General features: G+C 36.7%; 1 protein-coding gene across 2 annotated transcripts in view; it reads right to left on the reverse strand.

Moving 5' to 3' along the window:
- The window catches only part of ca16b (carbonic anhydrase XVI b), a 90,332-nt gene extending 74,142 nt beyond the window's left edge, over positions 1-16,190 (reverse strand). Inside the window, exon 1 of one of the 2 annotated variants that reach the window (XM_084426504.1) lies at positions 15,564-16,190. In XM_084426504.1, the coding sequence (XP_084282630.1) occupies positions 15,564-15,651 (88 nt within the window). In that variant the 5' untranslated portion in view covers positions 15,652-16,190. The remainder of the gene's footprint in view (positions 1-15,563) is intronic. The other variant, XM_084426505.1, reaches the window with a different exon arrangement.
- Between the last annotated feature and the right edge of the window lie 1,918 nt (positions 16,191-18,108).

Here is an 18,108-nt window from a genome sequence, read left to right on the forward strand (position 1 = left end):
GAATTTTACAAATAATATTGTAAATGTTAAAAACTAAAACCTTCAGAAGTCATTCTGTTATGCTAATGTGAAATGTTTCTTATTTTCAATGTTGAAAACATTAGTTTTTAATATTTAAAACATTTTAATATTTTAACATTATAAAAACTGCTTAATATTTTTGTGGAAACTGATACATTTTTTAAGGATTCTGAATAGAACGTTTAGAAGAACAGCTTTTTATTTATTTTTTTGCTTAAATATATTTTGCTGAATAAAAGCTTCTTCATAAATTCTTTTCAGATCTCAGAACTGAAGTGCAATTCCTCATTTTATCTCACTTCAAAGTGTCTTAAAGTGACTGGGTCTCTGGGGCGAAGACACCCTGGTGCTGCTACTCTTGCATAAACAGATTTTCCAATCCTTCGCTCTGCTCTTGCCCTCACTTGCATCATTACTTTGGAGATTAATTAGTGGCTGCACTAAGTCGATTCCCTCCATTGCAGCAATTACGTCCACTCTTATTGGTTAGTAAGCAATTAGAGCTGCTCTCATTGGTTAGCGACCTGTCTGGGTTTGTTTATTGTTTAATCCCTGATGGACAGCAACAGACTACGTAGAGCGTTGTACTGGCATGGCAGACAATTAGCATGTGTGAAAGCTATCAGAAAGCATTCAAAGGTTATGAATAGGGAACACTAACCTGTAATGATTTTCTCATCGCTCGTTGCAAAGGGTAAACATTAGGTTCCGACCTAAAATAATGGACTCGATACCTTAGTGCTAACGCAAGGCTTGTTTGAAGTCTTTTCCCGTGGGCCTTTAAAACAGTAGCTACCAGCCGGCAGGCGCCACCTCAGCAAGCCAGTCCTCTGAGGGGACATGTTTGCATGTCTGGCGTTTGACGCGGTAAGGAGATCGCAAATAAAGTGGATGAAAGATGGCTTGCTAAAGGTGAGCTGTGTGTGCCTGTGGTGGGCTTGTTGTTATGAGGCAGGAGGGATACAAGAGACAGGCAATATGTGCACTGGCAGATTGGGATGCCAGGTGCGTTTATGCAGTTCAGTGCCGCTAAACATGACATTAAAGAGGGACTGCTCCCTCTGAACTCACAAACATCAACATAACGGGTAACCTGGGCAACCTACACATGGGTAAAAGCGAACACGCAAGGACACGCAGGTGTTGTTAGCAGATGTGAGATGTCCTCTTACACACAACTGTTACATCTACTATATGTTTAACTATACAATATATTTTTTTACCGATGACATAACATGCCTAACTATGATTTTTTACATTTTATGAAGAAAATGTGAGAGGTGTTTGCCCATGTAAAACATTGCATGTTTCTATGTAGTTGCTAAGGTGTTGTTGGGCGGCACATTAAGACACTCTAATGGTTATTTTGCTAAGATTTATACACTTATATAATATTTGGCTGTACCATCTGACATTTTTTGGGTGGTAGGTGGAAGTCAACATTTTTTTAGTTAAACACTTTAAAATGTTATTTAAAAATTGAAACACATTATTCCTGACTCAAGATCAGGTGTTCTGAGTGGTTACATACTAGAAAAGTATGCATGCTGATTTGGTGATTTCTTGTTATTATCAATTTTAAACACAGTTGTGCTTAATATTCTGTGTAAACCTTTTGTTTGGGATTCTTTGATGAATATGAAGTTTAAAAGAACAGCATTTTTGTAGCATTTTTTACGTCTATATTGTCACATTTGATCTATTTAATGCATCCGTCCTGAATAAAATTGGTAACACTTTACAATCAGGTTCATTGGTTAACATTAGTTAACTATCTGAGTTAACATGAACTAAGAATGAACAATACTTCTTCAGCATTAAGTTAATAATAATTTCAACATTTACTAATACGTTATTAAAATCAAAGGTTGTATTCGTTAACATTAGTTAATGCACTGTGAACTAACATAAACTAACAATGAACAGTTGTATTTTTATTAACATTAATAAAGATTAATAAATACTGTACAAATGTATTTCTCATTGTTAGTTCATGTTAGTTAATACATGAACTAATGTTAACTAATGAACAGTATTGTAAAGTGTTACCATAAAAGTATTAATTTCTTTCTTTCTTTCAACAAAATAATAAAATAAAAATATCCAGCCAGGGTGTCCTGAATTTCTTATCTGGAAAAACAAACAAAAAAACTCCTTATAGAAGACAAAATCCAATCAGAACTAAATATTGCAGTTAGTTTTGGTAATTTGTTAATAAAGGACAGTATAATGCTACTGTTACCATGCACACATAAGCTTCTCGGCGGACTTCTCAGCATAATACATAAACAACCCATACTCCCACTAGGTGTGCTGAAAATAGCCCGTCACACTTTAACATGAGAACTCAGAGGTTTAATTAAGCCGAAACACCCACCATGGCCCTTTTTTGACAAATAAACATGGTTAAAATAAAGACACGCTAAAATGCTGATGCAGTCGTGACACGGTTCTCATCAACCGTAATGTATTGCAATGGCTAAGTGATATTTCATTTTAAGATTTTTTTTCCATCAGGCTGTGCATTTTTGAATAGCCGCTATAATAACTACAGCAAAACATGCAGCCTTTACAACACCCATACAGAAAAAAATAACGTTCACATGATTTAGCATCAAACGCTGAGACATCTGTGTTTGTTTATCATTGCTGGTCAAACTCTGTTTTATGCTAAAATACAAAAATATGTTGTGGCATTTGTTTATAAGTTTATGTTTATAGGCTATATCATTTTTGTTTTAAGTGAAATGGACTTTCAGTTAGAAGCAATCATGCGCTTTCAGGTGCAAACCATTTTCAAGAGGTTAAAAAAAAAAAAGGTAAAACAAGAAAATAAACATCCTAATTCAACACGCAAGGTCACAGCAGGTGAGTCCATCATTTGCACTACTCAACTTACTTAACAATCCCTCTCTTTGTCGACCTTTACTGATCAAGCTCTAAATCCGTGGCACAAACATCCTTAAATGGCACAGTGGACATTTACACTGTGTTCTAAAGCAATTCTTTAAAGGGCAAACATGGCACGCACAGACCTAGAAGCGGAAAAGGTCAGAAAAGTATAATAGATGCACGGCTCCACCCTCCTACCTAAAGCACCTGACGTGCATGGCAAATAAACGGCAGCGATAACCCTTGGTTGGTGGTTTGTTCTGTGCAGACAATCCTTTGATAAACGATTCGGCATGTGAGTGATTTTTCTTTGTGTCCACAAAGAAATATAATCTACTTTTGTTGCAGCGGCTTTTCAAAGAGAGAATCGAGAGCCGACCGTGAAGCTCTCTTGAGTTATATTTAACTGGGCCTCCGCTTCCGCGCTCTGGCTTCATAATCTATTTTTGCGGTTGTTTACATTTGCCAGTTGTTGACCCAGTGGAGATCATCTAAAAAAAGCTGTCAGGTTAAAGAGCTGACCCGAGATTATGTGTCATTGTGTGTGAAACCAGCTTACAAACTGTGAAATCGCTATAATAGGAAGAGCTTAATTACTAAACCATTTTCGAACTGCGGTTGAGAGCTTTGTATGGCAGAGCAGGGCATATTAAGTTGCATCAGAAATGTGCATATTTCCTAAAAATATAATACAAACTAAACTTTATAAGAAAATGTGAGTGGTGATTGCCTACTGCAAAAACATCACCACAATCCCTGACAACTTTCCCACTATTTGCTAAGCAAATGCTAATATGTTCTGAATGGTTTTGAAGGTGTTGCTAGTGGCTGCTAGGTGTTCTGAATGATTGCTAGGTATTGTCTTCAAATCAAAAGAGCCCACTCCCAAGACTACATGATATTCTGATCCCTCTGTCAGCTTAAGTCTATGGGTTTTTTTTCCTGCCAGACACAAAAAGTGTCAAAATAGTGAAAATATCGGTGCAAATTTTTTTTTTTGAAATTATGCAAAGGCATTGCAAATATAGCTTTTTGAGCCGTTCATTCATAAATACGCAAGATCGCTGTGAAAATACAGGCCGGAAGTCAAAAGACAACGAGCGCAGCGCTGAAAAGGGGCGGGGCTACATAAGGTCTATAGGCTAGCCCTTGGTAAGGTGTTCTGAATGGTTTCAAGGGACTTAATTCCTAGGTGGTTTATAACAGCCCCAGTTCAAAAGAGTCTTAACCTAAGCCTATGATATTCTGATTCCCTAGATATGGCTGAAAGCCCTGCGTCAGTCAATGAGGGTTTTTTTTTTTTTTTCAGATACGATTTTTAACACATAAAAAAAACAAAAATATGAGTGAAAAATTAACATGCAAAGTCATTGCAAAAGTGTTATAAATTGTTTCTAGTGTATATTGTTGTAAGGTGTTGCTTCACAGTTCCTACAATTCTGGCCGATTACCAAAGTTCTGAGCAAAGAATATACAGCAAGTATGCTAAAGGCCCCGATATACTTCAAGCCAAATCGAAGAACAAACTGATATGACATAATTTCGGTAAATTAGGAAAATAAGGCCAAAATTTACTTTGTTTGGAGTTCGAAACAGGAAAAGTTCGCTACGGCTGGCAAACATCTTTGTACTACCATTGGTCCGTGGCGATTATGTAATAGGTAGGTTCATTTCTCCTGTTCAGTTCGTCAAGATCAGATGTCACACTGACATGAACATGAACACACTGGAGAGACGCTTTATAGTAGAAAATGAAGTTGTACTTCGGATGAAACGTGACACTGACACTGTTTTTCATGTTTAATACGGTAAAGCTGCTTGATTTCAAGCAAAATAAAGTGCTATATAGAAATAAACGTGATGTGACTATACTAGCGTGCCGAATTGCAGAGTTTGTGCCAACATATTGTTGCTATGATCAGATGCTTTTCGTATGCTTTATTTAAAAATATTCACATATTTACATATTCATCTAACCGCCGCTCAACAGTATATCACCGCTCAAGTATTTCGAACTTCGTTTTACCCCTAAGCGAAAAACGAAAAAGAACTTCGCCGTGAGTAAATCAGGGCCTTGCATTGTTGTTGTTTTGTGAGCAGTTTCAGTGGCATTGCTAGCGTGTTATGGGTGGTTGTTAAGGTGTTCAGAAATTATTCAAAACAAAATATGATACATTTGTAGTCATTGCTAAAGTGATCTAAATCATTCATAGGGTGTTATAAAGGGTTTAGTGTTACAGTATTGCATGAGTTCTGACCAGTTGCCAAAAAAAATATACAGTATTCAAAGATGTGGTTTCTAGGGAGTTGCTAGGCTATTAGAGTGTTGCTAGGTTGTTGCTAAGGTGTTCAGAAATTGGCAGTTTCTTGTAATTCAAAAGATCCCAAACCCAAGTCTAACCATCTTATTTTCACATTTAGCTGTAAAACAGCTTGTTATGCTGCAAGTCTATGGGACTGTTTTAATTATTTGTCAGCCAGATGAAAATGATCAATTTGATCACTTAAAAATAATAGCACACCTGTTTAAAAAAAAAAAGAAAAAAAAAGAGAAGGTGGGAATGGCTTCCTTTGCCTCACCATTCAAAGAGATGGCCTATTGTAACTTAATCTGTAAAATCTCAGATATAAGTACCAAACCTTTGTCCTTCCTTATTCACTCAATCGAGGATAAATCAATGCCCAAAAGGAAGAAAAGATCCTATCTATAGTATTAAAGCAAAAGGCAGGGGACAAGGTGGACCCTGCACCACGAAAGTCTGGAGTCAAAGCAAGCCAGCCCACATTGTGTTCGCAAACTCCCAACATCCTGGCTTTATCCTGTATTTATGGAACAAGTGATGGCCTATTGTTTCATTGTTTAGTAGAAGACTGACCTATTTTAAACAGCAATACAGTATAACTTCCTGTGTAGAAAAGCCAACGTTTAAACAGACACCGCAGACAGAGAAACCGCCGATTTATAGACTTCTTCGTAGGGTTCCACTTGAGAATTACGTGATCCTTCATGAATAAAATGAAAATGGCAAAGTAGACGGCATAATGTAAAATTCCATTGAGGCTATTAAGAGCAGAGAATGCCTTAACATCTGCCCGGTGTGAAAGATAATTACGGTGTAATTAAGATCCCTATAGACGGAGTCTCTCAGACCGGTAACCATCACTAAAGCTGCCAAAAGCTAACACTGAGGACTTACCAGCTATAGTAGCTAAACGCTCCACTGACTGAGTCTATCAAAAGCTTGGGCAAATCCATTAGGTGGATTAATCATATGTTATAGGTTTGAGGAAAGGGCAAACACGTTTTCACCATTAATTATCAAGCAATTGAGTGAGTGAGTGTGTAACAACCTTTACAAGGACACACATAATCACAGAACCATAAAGGTTCCATCTACTGATTTTCATCTAGGTTTCTAACCGAAACTAAATCCAGGTTTTCCAAGACAGTGAGAAAAACTGACCGTTTTTTTATTTGGTCATAAATAAAACAAATTAAAATCTTAAGTTTTAGTCGGTTTAATGGGCCCTGGGCCCCTGGTTGAGAAATACTGGTGTTTATAAAGTGTAATTTTTTTTGTAAGAAAAATTATTTTAATTTGTACATGCAAGTCTGTGTTTTTCTATGAATATTTCAAATGTTTTAAAGTAACCTCAACCTAAGGAATATGCATATTTGTGGGGATTTAAAAACATGCGGAAAAGTCATGGAAATTAATAAAATCTTAAGTCATTAAAATTTCTATAATAATTATACAATAATAATATAATACAGTAATAAAAATCATAAACACTAAAGAACATAAAGCTATTGGAACATCTGGAAAATATGGACTTTAATCATTGTAATTAATTTATAATTATTTAGTTTCATTATTTTAACGCATTGCCTTCAAAACTGTCTTTGAGAATTGGGGGCCTTTAAGTCAAAAAACTTTCTTCAGACTTCTTTAGACCTTGCACTGCATAACTCTGGCATCTCGCACATTACATTTCAAGTTACTTACAGACATGACATAAACATGCAAGGACAAAATTATGTAAACCTGAAATTTTCCACTAAATACACATCATTATTGTAGGTTTACTGTAGTGAAACAGGGCAGGGCAAAACCATACACTTGCTCAATGCAATTTTGGGTGAATTTTTACCTAAGAAAATCTTGTGTAATATTACAATGACCAAAACAATGATCTAGTGGTTCCGTTTGAACACATTGAGCTACGTGTTAAGGTGGGAAACATGGTCAGACTAGCAAAATCTTCTCTATAAACCACAAAAATGAAGGAAAAAAATGTAATCACCAAAATATTTTTTTCAAATATTGCTCTGAGAAAACAGCTTAAGTATTCTGTTTATTTTATTGTTTTACACGTATTCATTGTGGTTTGTTGTGGTTTGACAAAAAATGTCAATGTAATGTGATGCTTGTTGAGACTGATTGTGTTTTTATCACCTTAGAGAAGCTGTAATCTTATAATGTTTTCTAAAGACTCTTGATCAAATTTAAAGGCTACTCAAAAAGCAGCTCTTAAATCACATGTTTTGCCTGCTGTAAAGCACTAACTATAAAGGGCAGGCAAAACAATCTCACATTAGCAGGTTTAAGATGATGTGATGTTATCACAAACAGTTTCGCAATAATCAAGGCTCAACAATAATTAAATAAATAAATAAATATAATCCTTTTTGTTAAGCCCTGAGCATGTCTATATAGCCTATTACAAAATATAGTTTACATATTATTCAATAACAACATATACATACATTTATATTTATTTATATATATATATATTTCACTTCATGGTTTTCAAAATAAACTACAAAAGGGTTTTTCTGTGGATGTGAACAGACAGGACACTGGGAACAAAGTGTGTGTGTTTTGTGCACAGGTCCATCCACCTCAGCACTGTCTGTAATACCGAGGAAAGGAAATTACCACTTCTCGGAGCACTTTGGATGGGCTTCCAACAAGTCGAGGGGCGAGATAAATCTCTCATACTTTTATATCTTAAAAGTATTACGGTCAGGAAAGAGAGTGAGTGAGAAGGAAAAAGAAGGACAGAGTGAATGTGTGACAGAGAGTGAGAAAAAGATCCACTCCAAGGCTTCAGAAGCTGTCAGGCTATTAAGGCCACTAATCAATCATCATATTAAAATAATATAACCTCTCTCTTAAAATAACGTATAATTAACCGAATCACTGGCGAGAGGCTACATGGACTGACATCCAATTACTGCCATCAGATTGTTATCTCTGAAAATCACAGTCCTTACAAAACACAGCTATATTACGCATATTACGAGTTTATCATGTCTGCACAGAACTGAATATACATGCAATTAGATTCTATACAAGTACCACTCACATAAAATGATGCATTTGAGACCGCCTTCCAGCTAAGTAGCTCGCTCATGCGCAACAGTATCATCAAAGGCGCCTATGAACCAGCAGAACCAAATCACAGTCTTTCATTCCTAACATCCTAAGCCCTTTTTAACATGGTTCGTGGTGTCATCGGTGCGGGTGATTGGACAGTCGGGCTGGGAATCGATATAAGGATGCGGGCAGGTCAAGGCCCTTCATCAACCACACAGGAGATCCAAAGCGCAGCGTGAGGCAATTGGAAACATATGATAAAAGACTCACAGAGAGCTTGTGGCTAAAGAATCTCTGACCCGAGCCCTGGCCTCCAGTTGTGTGCTGCACCTCAATAAAAATGTAAATATCTCATCTGCTCTGGGCGTCTACTCACTCAGCTGGTGAAGAAGTCAAGAAAACTAGGTCTCGAATAAGGAGCGGGTTACACAAATGCTCATTTCCTTGTCTTTTAAAGCACTAATTAGAATAGATTTCGGTGGAGAACAGAAAACAGAAGACACTTTATGAGAAAAAGCAGTACATCTTCAAAAACCACTGCACTCATTAAGAAGAAATATCTTCAAGACAAAGATCACTGCACTGATTTATGCACTGGAAGTTTCTGATTATTAGAAAATGTGAGTGCGGAACCTATGATATTAGGCTTTTTTGAGCAGTGCCATGACTTGCTAACACTGTTAAAAGGTGATCAGTTGAAAAGTAAATAAACTTCATGTGTAATTGAAAAAATTAAGTTCTTGACAATTCCAAGTTACTCTGACAAGTAAAAGTTATTAAAACATAAGAAAATGTGTTGTGATAAATTTTTATTTGAAGTTAAACTAACTTAATTTTATTAAAATTGCAATTACTTAATGTCAATCTACTTACCTTAAAACTAACTCGTTTTTCTGAGTTCTGTCAACTTACTTAACTTGAGGAAACCCACTGCCTTGATAAAATTAAGTGACCACAACTTGTATGTGTGTTATGGGTGGTTGCTACTGTAGGTGGTCACTTATTAGCCGAAATAAAAGTCTCTATGACATTCTGGTCACTAGTTACCCTCCTTCAATGCCAAAGGGATTGTATAATCTGCCAGGAGAAATTCATCTAGTTTATACATAGAAAAACCCTATATGAACATGAGTTATATAAAACAAATAATCACACTAAGTCATTTTTAAATGTTCTTTAATAAGCAATTTTTTGTGTTTTTTAAAGTCTCAAGTCAAAAACAAATAAGTCTCACTAAGGATAAATTTAATTGATCAGAAATACAGTAAAAACAATAATATTATGAATTACTCTTACTATTTAAAGTAACCGTTGTCTATTGTAATATATTTTAAAATGTAATTTAATCAAAGCTGAATTTTCAGCATCATTGCTCCAGTCTTCAGTCTCACGCGATCATTCATAAATCATTCTAATATGCTGCTTTGTTAAAGAAACATTGCTTATTATTATCAATTTTGAAAAAACAGCAGCTAATATTTTTGTGGAAACGGTGATACATTTTTTCAGGACTCAGGATTTATATATTCAGGATATCTTTATTTATAAATGTGTTTACTGTCACTTTTGTTCAATTTAATGCTTCCTTGCTGAATATGTATTAATTTCTTTACCCCAAACTTTGTGAATTGATAAGCTGCTATAACACGATAACAATAATTATCTACTTCGTATATTGTGCATATCTGCTACAAATATGTTAAATGTATCATGTAGAGCTTTAAGAGTTGTTTTAATGCCAGATGTGATGGCCATGATCAAATAGACATGAATGTCAAAAATTACTATGCAAAATGAGTAAAAGAAGGACTAAGATGGGAGGAGGGGTGACGTCCCTCCTGAATCTTTCCCCTGCTGACAACATACTGCTGACGAAGCAGATACAAGCACACACACACACACACCGCAGAATTCTAGAATAAAAGACAACAGATGCAGAATCATACCATATCCATATCTAAAGGTGTCTAGTAAAATCATCACGGCTTTATACTTGAATTCCAACCATGGAAAGGAATTACAAACTGTGAGAGAGATGCCAGTGTTTTATTAGCCATATCTGGGTCTAAAAGGTGTGTTACAACAGAAGTGATCTTCCTGGGAACTAAAACTTTAAAACACTCTATTAAAGCGCTTGCCCACAGTCAAAACTCCAATCCAGTTTAAAAAGACTGTAAAATGCACGCTAAAGTGAGCCAGTGACATATGTAAAAGTCACACCCATCTATGGATATGAAATATTGATCTGGATCACTGCTTCCCATTATTTTTAATGCTTCCTGCGTATTGATTTTTTACTCTCTGCTTTAAATTAAATGCTTTACAGACTCTTTGTATGCAGGTCAGGGATTTGGTGATGGGTGGATAAGAATGGCAGAGGAGTAGAGGGCTTCTTTTCTGATTTTATTGTGCCGACTGCCTTTCAATCACACAGGAAAGGACTCCTCATTAGAGAGAGCGAGAGTGTAGCAACAAAGACTGAAGGGCAAGGTAGAGCATTGAAAATCCAGTGTCTTTTGACAAGAGGCCCTTGATGGATACTGGTGTCGAGCAGAAGCTTCCTGTGGTGTAACCCAGAAGAGATGATAGACACTACCCACAGGGGTTGGGGATCTTTGACCTTTTGCACGTGCCCAGTGGTGCACACACTCGCAAAGTTGCCACTTCACATCTGATATAGTTTTAACACATCAACAAACGCCCAGGAGCGTGTAGCTCAAGGGTGTGCATTAAATTTTACACAAAACCTGCTCAGACGTGAACTGTCGACATGCGACTGACTGTGGTACTGCCCCTTGCATAAACACACACACACACACACGTCTTCAGAGAAGGGTAGATACTGACAAATTGTAATTTGCAGTTAGTATAACCTACTACATGACAACAAAACAAAATAGTAATATAATGTATTACAGTACATATTTGAGATAATATACTGTAATCTGACTACTTTTTGACTATTTTTAGATTACTTTTGACCTAACTTATGTTGTAAAATCTTGTACCATATCGATTTAAAAATACAAAGAGAAATTACAGCCGTGCGATTAATCGTTAAAAATAAAAATAGCGATCTTGAATTCAAATACCCACACAAACTCATTCTTAAATGACAATGATACGCTAGTAGTGTCTATTAAACCTTTGACAAAATCACACTGGAACATTCAAATTTGCGTTTGTGCTGCCATTGACCTAGAGAAAGCAGTATTTCTATCAAGGTATGATACCGTCTTTTCATCCATCGTTATTTCCGTGTTACAAATATTCAAATGATCACAGTACTGACATAAAAGTTTGTAGTTTTGATATAAACACACTACGTAAGCGATCAAAATAGAGCAAACGATCAAACGACAGTATCGATTACATTGTTACGCCAGTAGGTGGCGACGCATGACTGTTAAAACATTTATTCGTCATTGAATCATTCATTCAAACTGATTTTTTTTTTGTATAATTCATTCAAATTAATCAAACATTTCAGATAGACTGCAGCAATTAACATTTTGTCAGAACCTCTAGTAAATTACATGTTATTTTGTTTAGTTGTCTATTCAGAATCGTGATCTCTATTTGAAATTATTGATTTCTGTAAATGCATTGGTCAAATCATCTCCATTTTCAATGTAATTACAGCTACTTGACTATAGTGGCTGGTCTGTGTGTACAGTTCCACAAATCTAAAAGAATTTCCAAACATACAGGGGTTGGAGAATGAAACCTAGTTTTAGACCACAATAATTTATTGGTCTGGTGTAGGGCCTCCTTTTGGGGCCAATACAGCATCAATTCATCTTGGGAATGACAGATACAAGTTCTTCACAGTGGCCAGAGGGATTCATTCTTCTTGAAGAACAGTGGCCAGGTCACTATGTGATGCTGGTGGAGGAAAATTTTTTTTTTTTTTTTTTTTTTTGCTCCTCCATAATACCAAAATATTTAAATCGTGTGACTGTGCAGGCCATGGGAGATGTTCAACTTCACTTTCATGACCATCAAATCATTCTGTCACAAGTCTTTCTGTATGTATTGCGCGCCAATCAAGCACAGAAGAGAAATGCCATGATATAGCAGCCCAAACCATCACTGATCCACCCCGTGCTTCACTCTGGACAGCAACAGTCGGGTATTAAGGCTCTTTGGGGCTTCTCCACTCCGTAACTTGCATGGATGTGGGAAAGACAGTGAAGGTGGACTCATCAGAGAACAATACATGTTTCACATTGTCCACAGCCCAAGATTTGCACTGCTCTTTGGGGAAGCTCTTTGGGGCTTCTCCACACCGTAACTCACATGGATGTGGGAAAGACAGTGAAGGTGGACTCATCAGAGAACAATACATGTTTCACATTGTCCACAGCCCAAGATTTGCACTGCTCTTTGGGGAAGCTCTTTGGGGCTTCTCCACACCGTAACTCGCATGGATGTGGGAAAGACAGTGAAGGTGGACTCATCAGAGAACAGTACATGTTTCACATTGTCCACAGACCAAGATTTGCACTGTTGGTACCATTGAAAAAATTGGCATTGGCATGAGAGACCAAAGGTTTTGCTTAAGCAGCCCGACCACGAACATTGTCTCTTTGAGCTCTCGATGAACAGTTTTGGTGGAAACAGGAGAGTCGAAGAGTGCGTTTAAATCTGCAGTTGGAAAGCTGTGGTTTTATGTTTTTTGGATACAACCTGGGTTAGTACCTGGACAGACAGCTTTCTCTTGCATCAACAGTTACCCCTGCTGGATGAGGTTCATCCTACGTGGTGATATGCCAACATTACCCATAGCTCTCGATACACCACAGAGACTTGCTGTCTTGGTTACAGATGAGCCAGTGAGACGTGCACCAACAATTTGTCCTCTTTTGAGCTCTGATATATGTCACCCATTATGCTGTGTGGATTTCAATATTTTATGTACAGCTGTGCTATTGCTCAGCTAATTCAACCTTCACACTCTGGTCCTACTGATGGAATGTAAAATCAGTGAAGAACGGCACATATATAGGCATGAGACCTCCAACACTTTATTGGCCAGTGTTTCAGTTTCATTGTCCAACCCCTGTATATAAGCATTAAGCAATAGGCTTTTTAAGAAAGGAAAACTTAAAAGATAAATAAAGAATTATGCATTATACAACATATTTTAATACAATTACACAATTTTTGGAACCTGATAACCTAATCCAGATTACATATAATCAGTTACTACTACCCAGCAGTGTTTGTCATGGTGGGGACTGGGAGTGGGGACCTTCAATGATATTCTGCATTTTTACATTTTCACAAGACATTATATAGTATGTTTTAAGCTGTTATATTTGGTCTCCACAATGCAAGCAAAATCAGAGCCACACAAACAATATATAATTCAAACGGAATTCAAAAACAAAAATAATTATATAATCGGAAATCCCAACCCTTCCTAAAACAAATAATGAAGTGCCCTTTCATTTCTGAGAAGCTTGGGAGAAGACAATGGGGAACGGCCTTGGGTCAGAAGTGCCCAGTGGCCAGCCTCTCTTCAATAAGAATAAAACATCTGTTCTGATTTTGATGTCAAATGTAACTTCTCATAAAACATTACGCAAGCTGATGTAACAGGCTGTTACCATTAGAGGTTATCTAAACTTGCAATTTAACCATTGCCCTACATAGAGACCATCTCTCAGCTTCTATAGAAATATGATACCACTAATAGAAGTACAAGGACAGGATCTTTGAGTGTACAAAAGAGAGTGTCTGTATAACAAAAGCTAATGAGGCCTGGGACAGGAAAAGGAAACATTGAATTGCGATGTCCGCCATGTTCCGTTCATCTGCTCACCCACACAGGCTATTATCTATGAGTAATAAAGGATCAACACATTTTCAAGCCTATATTTCAGTGCTGTTACGGCAGTGGCGAAAAGGTCTGTTTGTTCAATTTGTTATGTTCCATTATTCCAGCCAGACTTATTGCTTGGGATGCCTTTTGATGTCAAGAGTGTCCAAGAGCAACAGATTAAAAGGGAAATTTGGCATATGTGAAGTTCAAAAAGAAGTGCCTTTATAACGTCTCTCTTGGCTGTAATTGCTGACATGATTCATTATGATTCAGTACAACGGTAATGTGATGAGAATGCAATTAAAAATCATATTCTCACATCATATATCCAGATAATTATGAAATATAGGCCTAATAAAAGCGCATATTCATGGGCATCAAATAAATGTAATATTGGTCAATTACTAATCTAAATATTTAATAGTCCCCTTCAATGTCTATGATGGTTACAGCCCTGGTTAGGAAAACCAGTTGATACAACTTGGTAACTGAATCAGATTTACACGAAATATGTCACTAACATTTGAACACAGCAACTATTTACATGCTTAAACCAGCCTAAGGTGATTTGTTGGTCTTAGCTGGTCTTCCCATCTGGTATTTTTCACATGGTCAGACTGGCAGCTAAAAACCAACTTAGCCTGGTATGCTTATATATATATATATTCATCTGATCAAAATGGAAGATTTAATTTAAGGCAGCAATTAAACAAGTTAAATCTAAGTGGTACTAAATATAAAATGAGAGAATTTGCAGGTGATGGAATGGATAGAAAACAAAGATGCTGTTGTAATGATAAAACATCTGCAATCCATCTGTTCACAAACTGGATGAACTTCTTAAAAACTTCACACACAAAGAATTCAGATTAATTTCATATGCACAAGAATACAAGACATGCACGCGAATTACTGAACGCTAATCTTTCAGCCTGATATAAAAAGCCAGAAATAAAATATAATTTAAGATTAAATTAATTAAAAGAATCTAAATAAATGGAATTAAATAAAATTGTTAAATAAAATTTAAAAAAGAATGCAAACAAATTGCAAATAAAATAAAAAAGGAAATAAAACATTATATTGATAGAAGTCAATTCTATGAGTTTCTGGATACCATTCATCATAGCCTGGATGACATCACCTTGGTAACAATCAAGTCCGTGAGACCAGGCGAGCTCTTACTGAAGCCTTTACTTCTGTCACAAAGCACTAAACTGACCTTCAATCATATGTGCACCTTTTAAAAACAGTGAATTATAGCAGCAACAGTTATGATCATTTTGCTTTGCAATGCACATACATAATCACTCTTAATGCCTTATGATCGCTGACGCTGATCGACACGAATGCACCTGCCCATTGAACAGAACTTTTTGCAGAGAAATCTCCCACAATCACCGATCCGATAATAAAATATTAACCACAAAGGCCTCTCTTACCGGGATGACAGCTGATGGGTTGGATGAGAAGCGCTGATAAAGTCAAACACAACATCCCTAAACGACACGATCCTCGCAGTCTCCACATGTCCAAATGCGCAATTAGAGCAACACGGAATGGCGGATCAAATTGAGCGTCAAGGAAGGAAACACACTAACTTGACTAACCAAAATAATTAAGAGTGACCAAGGCGATTTTAATGACCGGCGACAGATCTTGTGCCTGTTTCGTGGGACATTTCGGACAGCCCACAATCCGCGCACACTTCTGCTCTCTGTGGCGTCCTTTACATTCTCTTTACATTCTCAAGTTAATCCCGACCGGAGGCACTTTCAGACGCTCGTGCTCGTTCAGTTCCTTTTCTGTACAGCGGCTCTCTCTCGCGCGCGCGCTCATCTACAAAGTCACTCGCTTCAATCACATTCAGCGCGGTCCGCTTCTCTATCCAGGAAGTTGTGCATAAGAGCGTTTCGTGTTTGGCCAGAGGAATTAGTTGAGAAATCAAAGCCCTGCCCTCTGGATCCTAGCGCCGAGCTGTGGTTCTGTACGACTGCCGAAGAAAGACGAGGATTGGTTACTGGAAGCTGAAGCACAAGACTGTTCTTCTCAGTGTGTCTTTCTAAAACAGTTAGTTCCGGTCCTGTAATCTGATTGGTCAAAGCGGCGTTCCAAGCATGCATATTTAGTAGGGTCGATGACGTGTGGCTTTTTTTTTTTTTTTTTTTTTTGGTCTGGATTAATGATTTAAAATAAAAATAAAAACTTTTCTATAATGAAAATGAAGTAATTTAGATTTTTTTTGTGGGGCTTAATGTAAAAAAAAAAAAAAAAGCATAATCTTTATATAAATTATATTTATATTTAATTCAAATATTATATTATTAATATTCAATATATATATATCAAAATGTATATTATAATGTATGTATAATTAATTTTATATATATATATATATATATATATATACACACACACACACACACACACACACACACAGTTAATCAAATATTTTGATCTCTTTATGAAAAGGCTTGTTTTTCCAGGTCAAATTGAGTAATTGAGATAAATGTCTTTACTCAAAATTCATGATAAAATATATATTTTTTACCATTGTTCATTATTCTATTGCTAGTTACAGCACTTCATATTTTTAGTCATTCAACCAACTTATTTGTTTAAAATGGTACAAAAAGGTACGAAAGCAGTATGAATATAGTTATATAAGAACTTATAAGGGTTTAAGAGTTTCACATTCTCTGGTTAGTCATTTTGGAAATGAAAATTCCAGACTGGAGCTGGAGAAGTGATTACGGTATCCTTTAAGTGGGAAATTTTTGTCGCTCCACTCCACTCATATCTACTGTTCCAGACCGGCTTTCAGTCTGTGTGTTGTTAACCACGGTCGGCATACCATTTCAGTGCAACGGCACTGTGAGATATTGCTTAATTGTACGCTTCTGTACTGTTGGGACAGCTCTTTATTTGTATACTGACATATCATAACAACTATATTTATTTCCATCTAATTTCATGAACCAAAGGATTTCGGGACATCGTTTTATATCATGTCACCGTCAGCAGAACTCAATAGACATTGCATTGTCATTCAGCCATACACTCTTCACTGGGAAACGGGAGAGTCAAAATTGCCCTGCAATGTAGACAGGAGGTTTACACGGCATATTCTGTGCTTCTCAGATTTCACCAGTCCTCAAATGTCCCACTTGCCGACAGTTCAGTTAAAACACTGTACAGCTATATTCAGTTATCCTGTCAGAAAAGCCATGGCTTCTATCCCTGCTCCACAGTCCGGCCTCAGACACGGCCGCTCTCCAAGGTGCTGAAAGTTTGCCAAGCTGTCATGCATTATCCATGGTGCTGGCGACTCCCCTTTCACGACAGTGTCACTTATTAGGAGACTGTATGTATCCTCTTTTGTAAATCACTGTGCAGTTGTTACCTTACACAGATATTTTTACTCGAGCTGACCTTTCTTTCACTGGTATAACCTAATGTTTATTATTTTTGACTAAAATAAAAACGGTTTATTTGTATGTTACCACAGGAAACACATTTAAAGGTTGCCTTAAATAGTGTAGCTCTACATTTGAGTATTAGATGAAGACTTCTTTATTCACTTTAACACTTTACAATAAGATATCATTTGTTAAAGTGCCCCTATTATGCTATTTGAACCTTTCCTAATTTTGTTTTGGAGGTCTCCTAAAATAGGTTTACATGCATCAAAGGTAAAAAAATAAAATGAATAAAAACACTTTAATTTTCTCATAATATACATTGCACATCAGTCTCAAACCATTTTGTTCGAAGATTCAGTCTCTCTAAACCCCTCCTTACCGAGAGCTTACTCTGTTCTGATTGGTCAGACGGCCCAGTCTGTTGTGATTGGTCTACCGCTTACAGCACGTGTTGGAACCGAAACGGCCATTACCATAACTGAATTTCAGCTCTGAAGGCTTCCTCGGGGCTTGATACACAGTGATATGAACAATGCCTTTGGTTTTACCGTATCAATTCCAGCGT

Source organism: Rutilus rutilus (genome assembly GCF_951802725.1).
Source record: "Rutilus rutilus genome assembly, chromosome: 12".
NCBI classification, from domain to species: Eukaryota; Metazoa; Chordata; class Actinopteri; order Cypriniformes; family Leuciscidae; genus Rutilus; species Rutilus rutilus.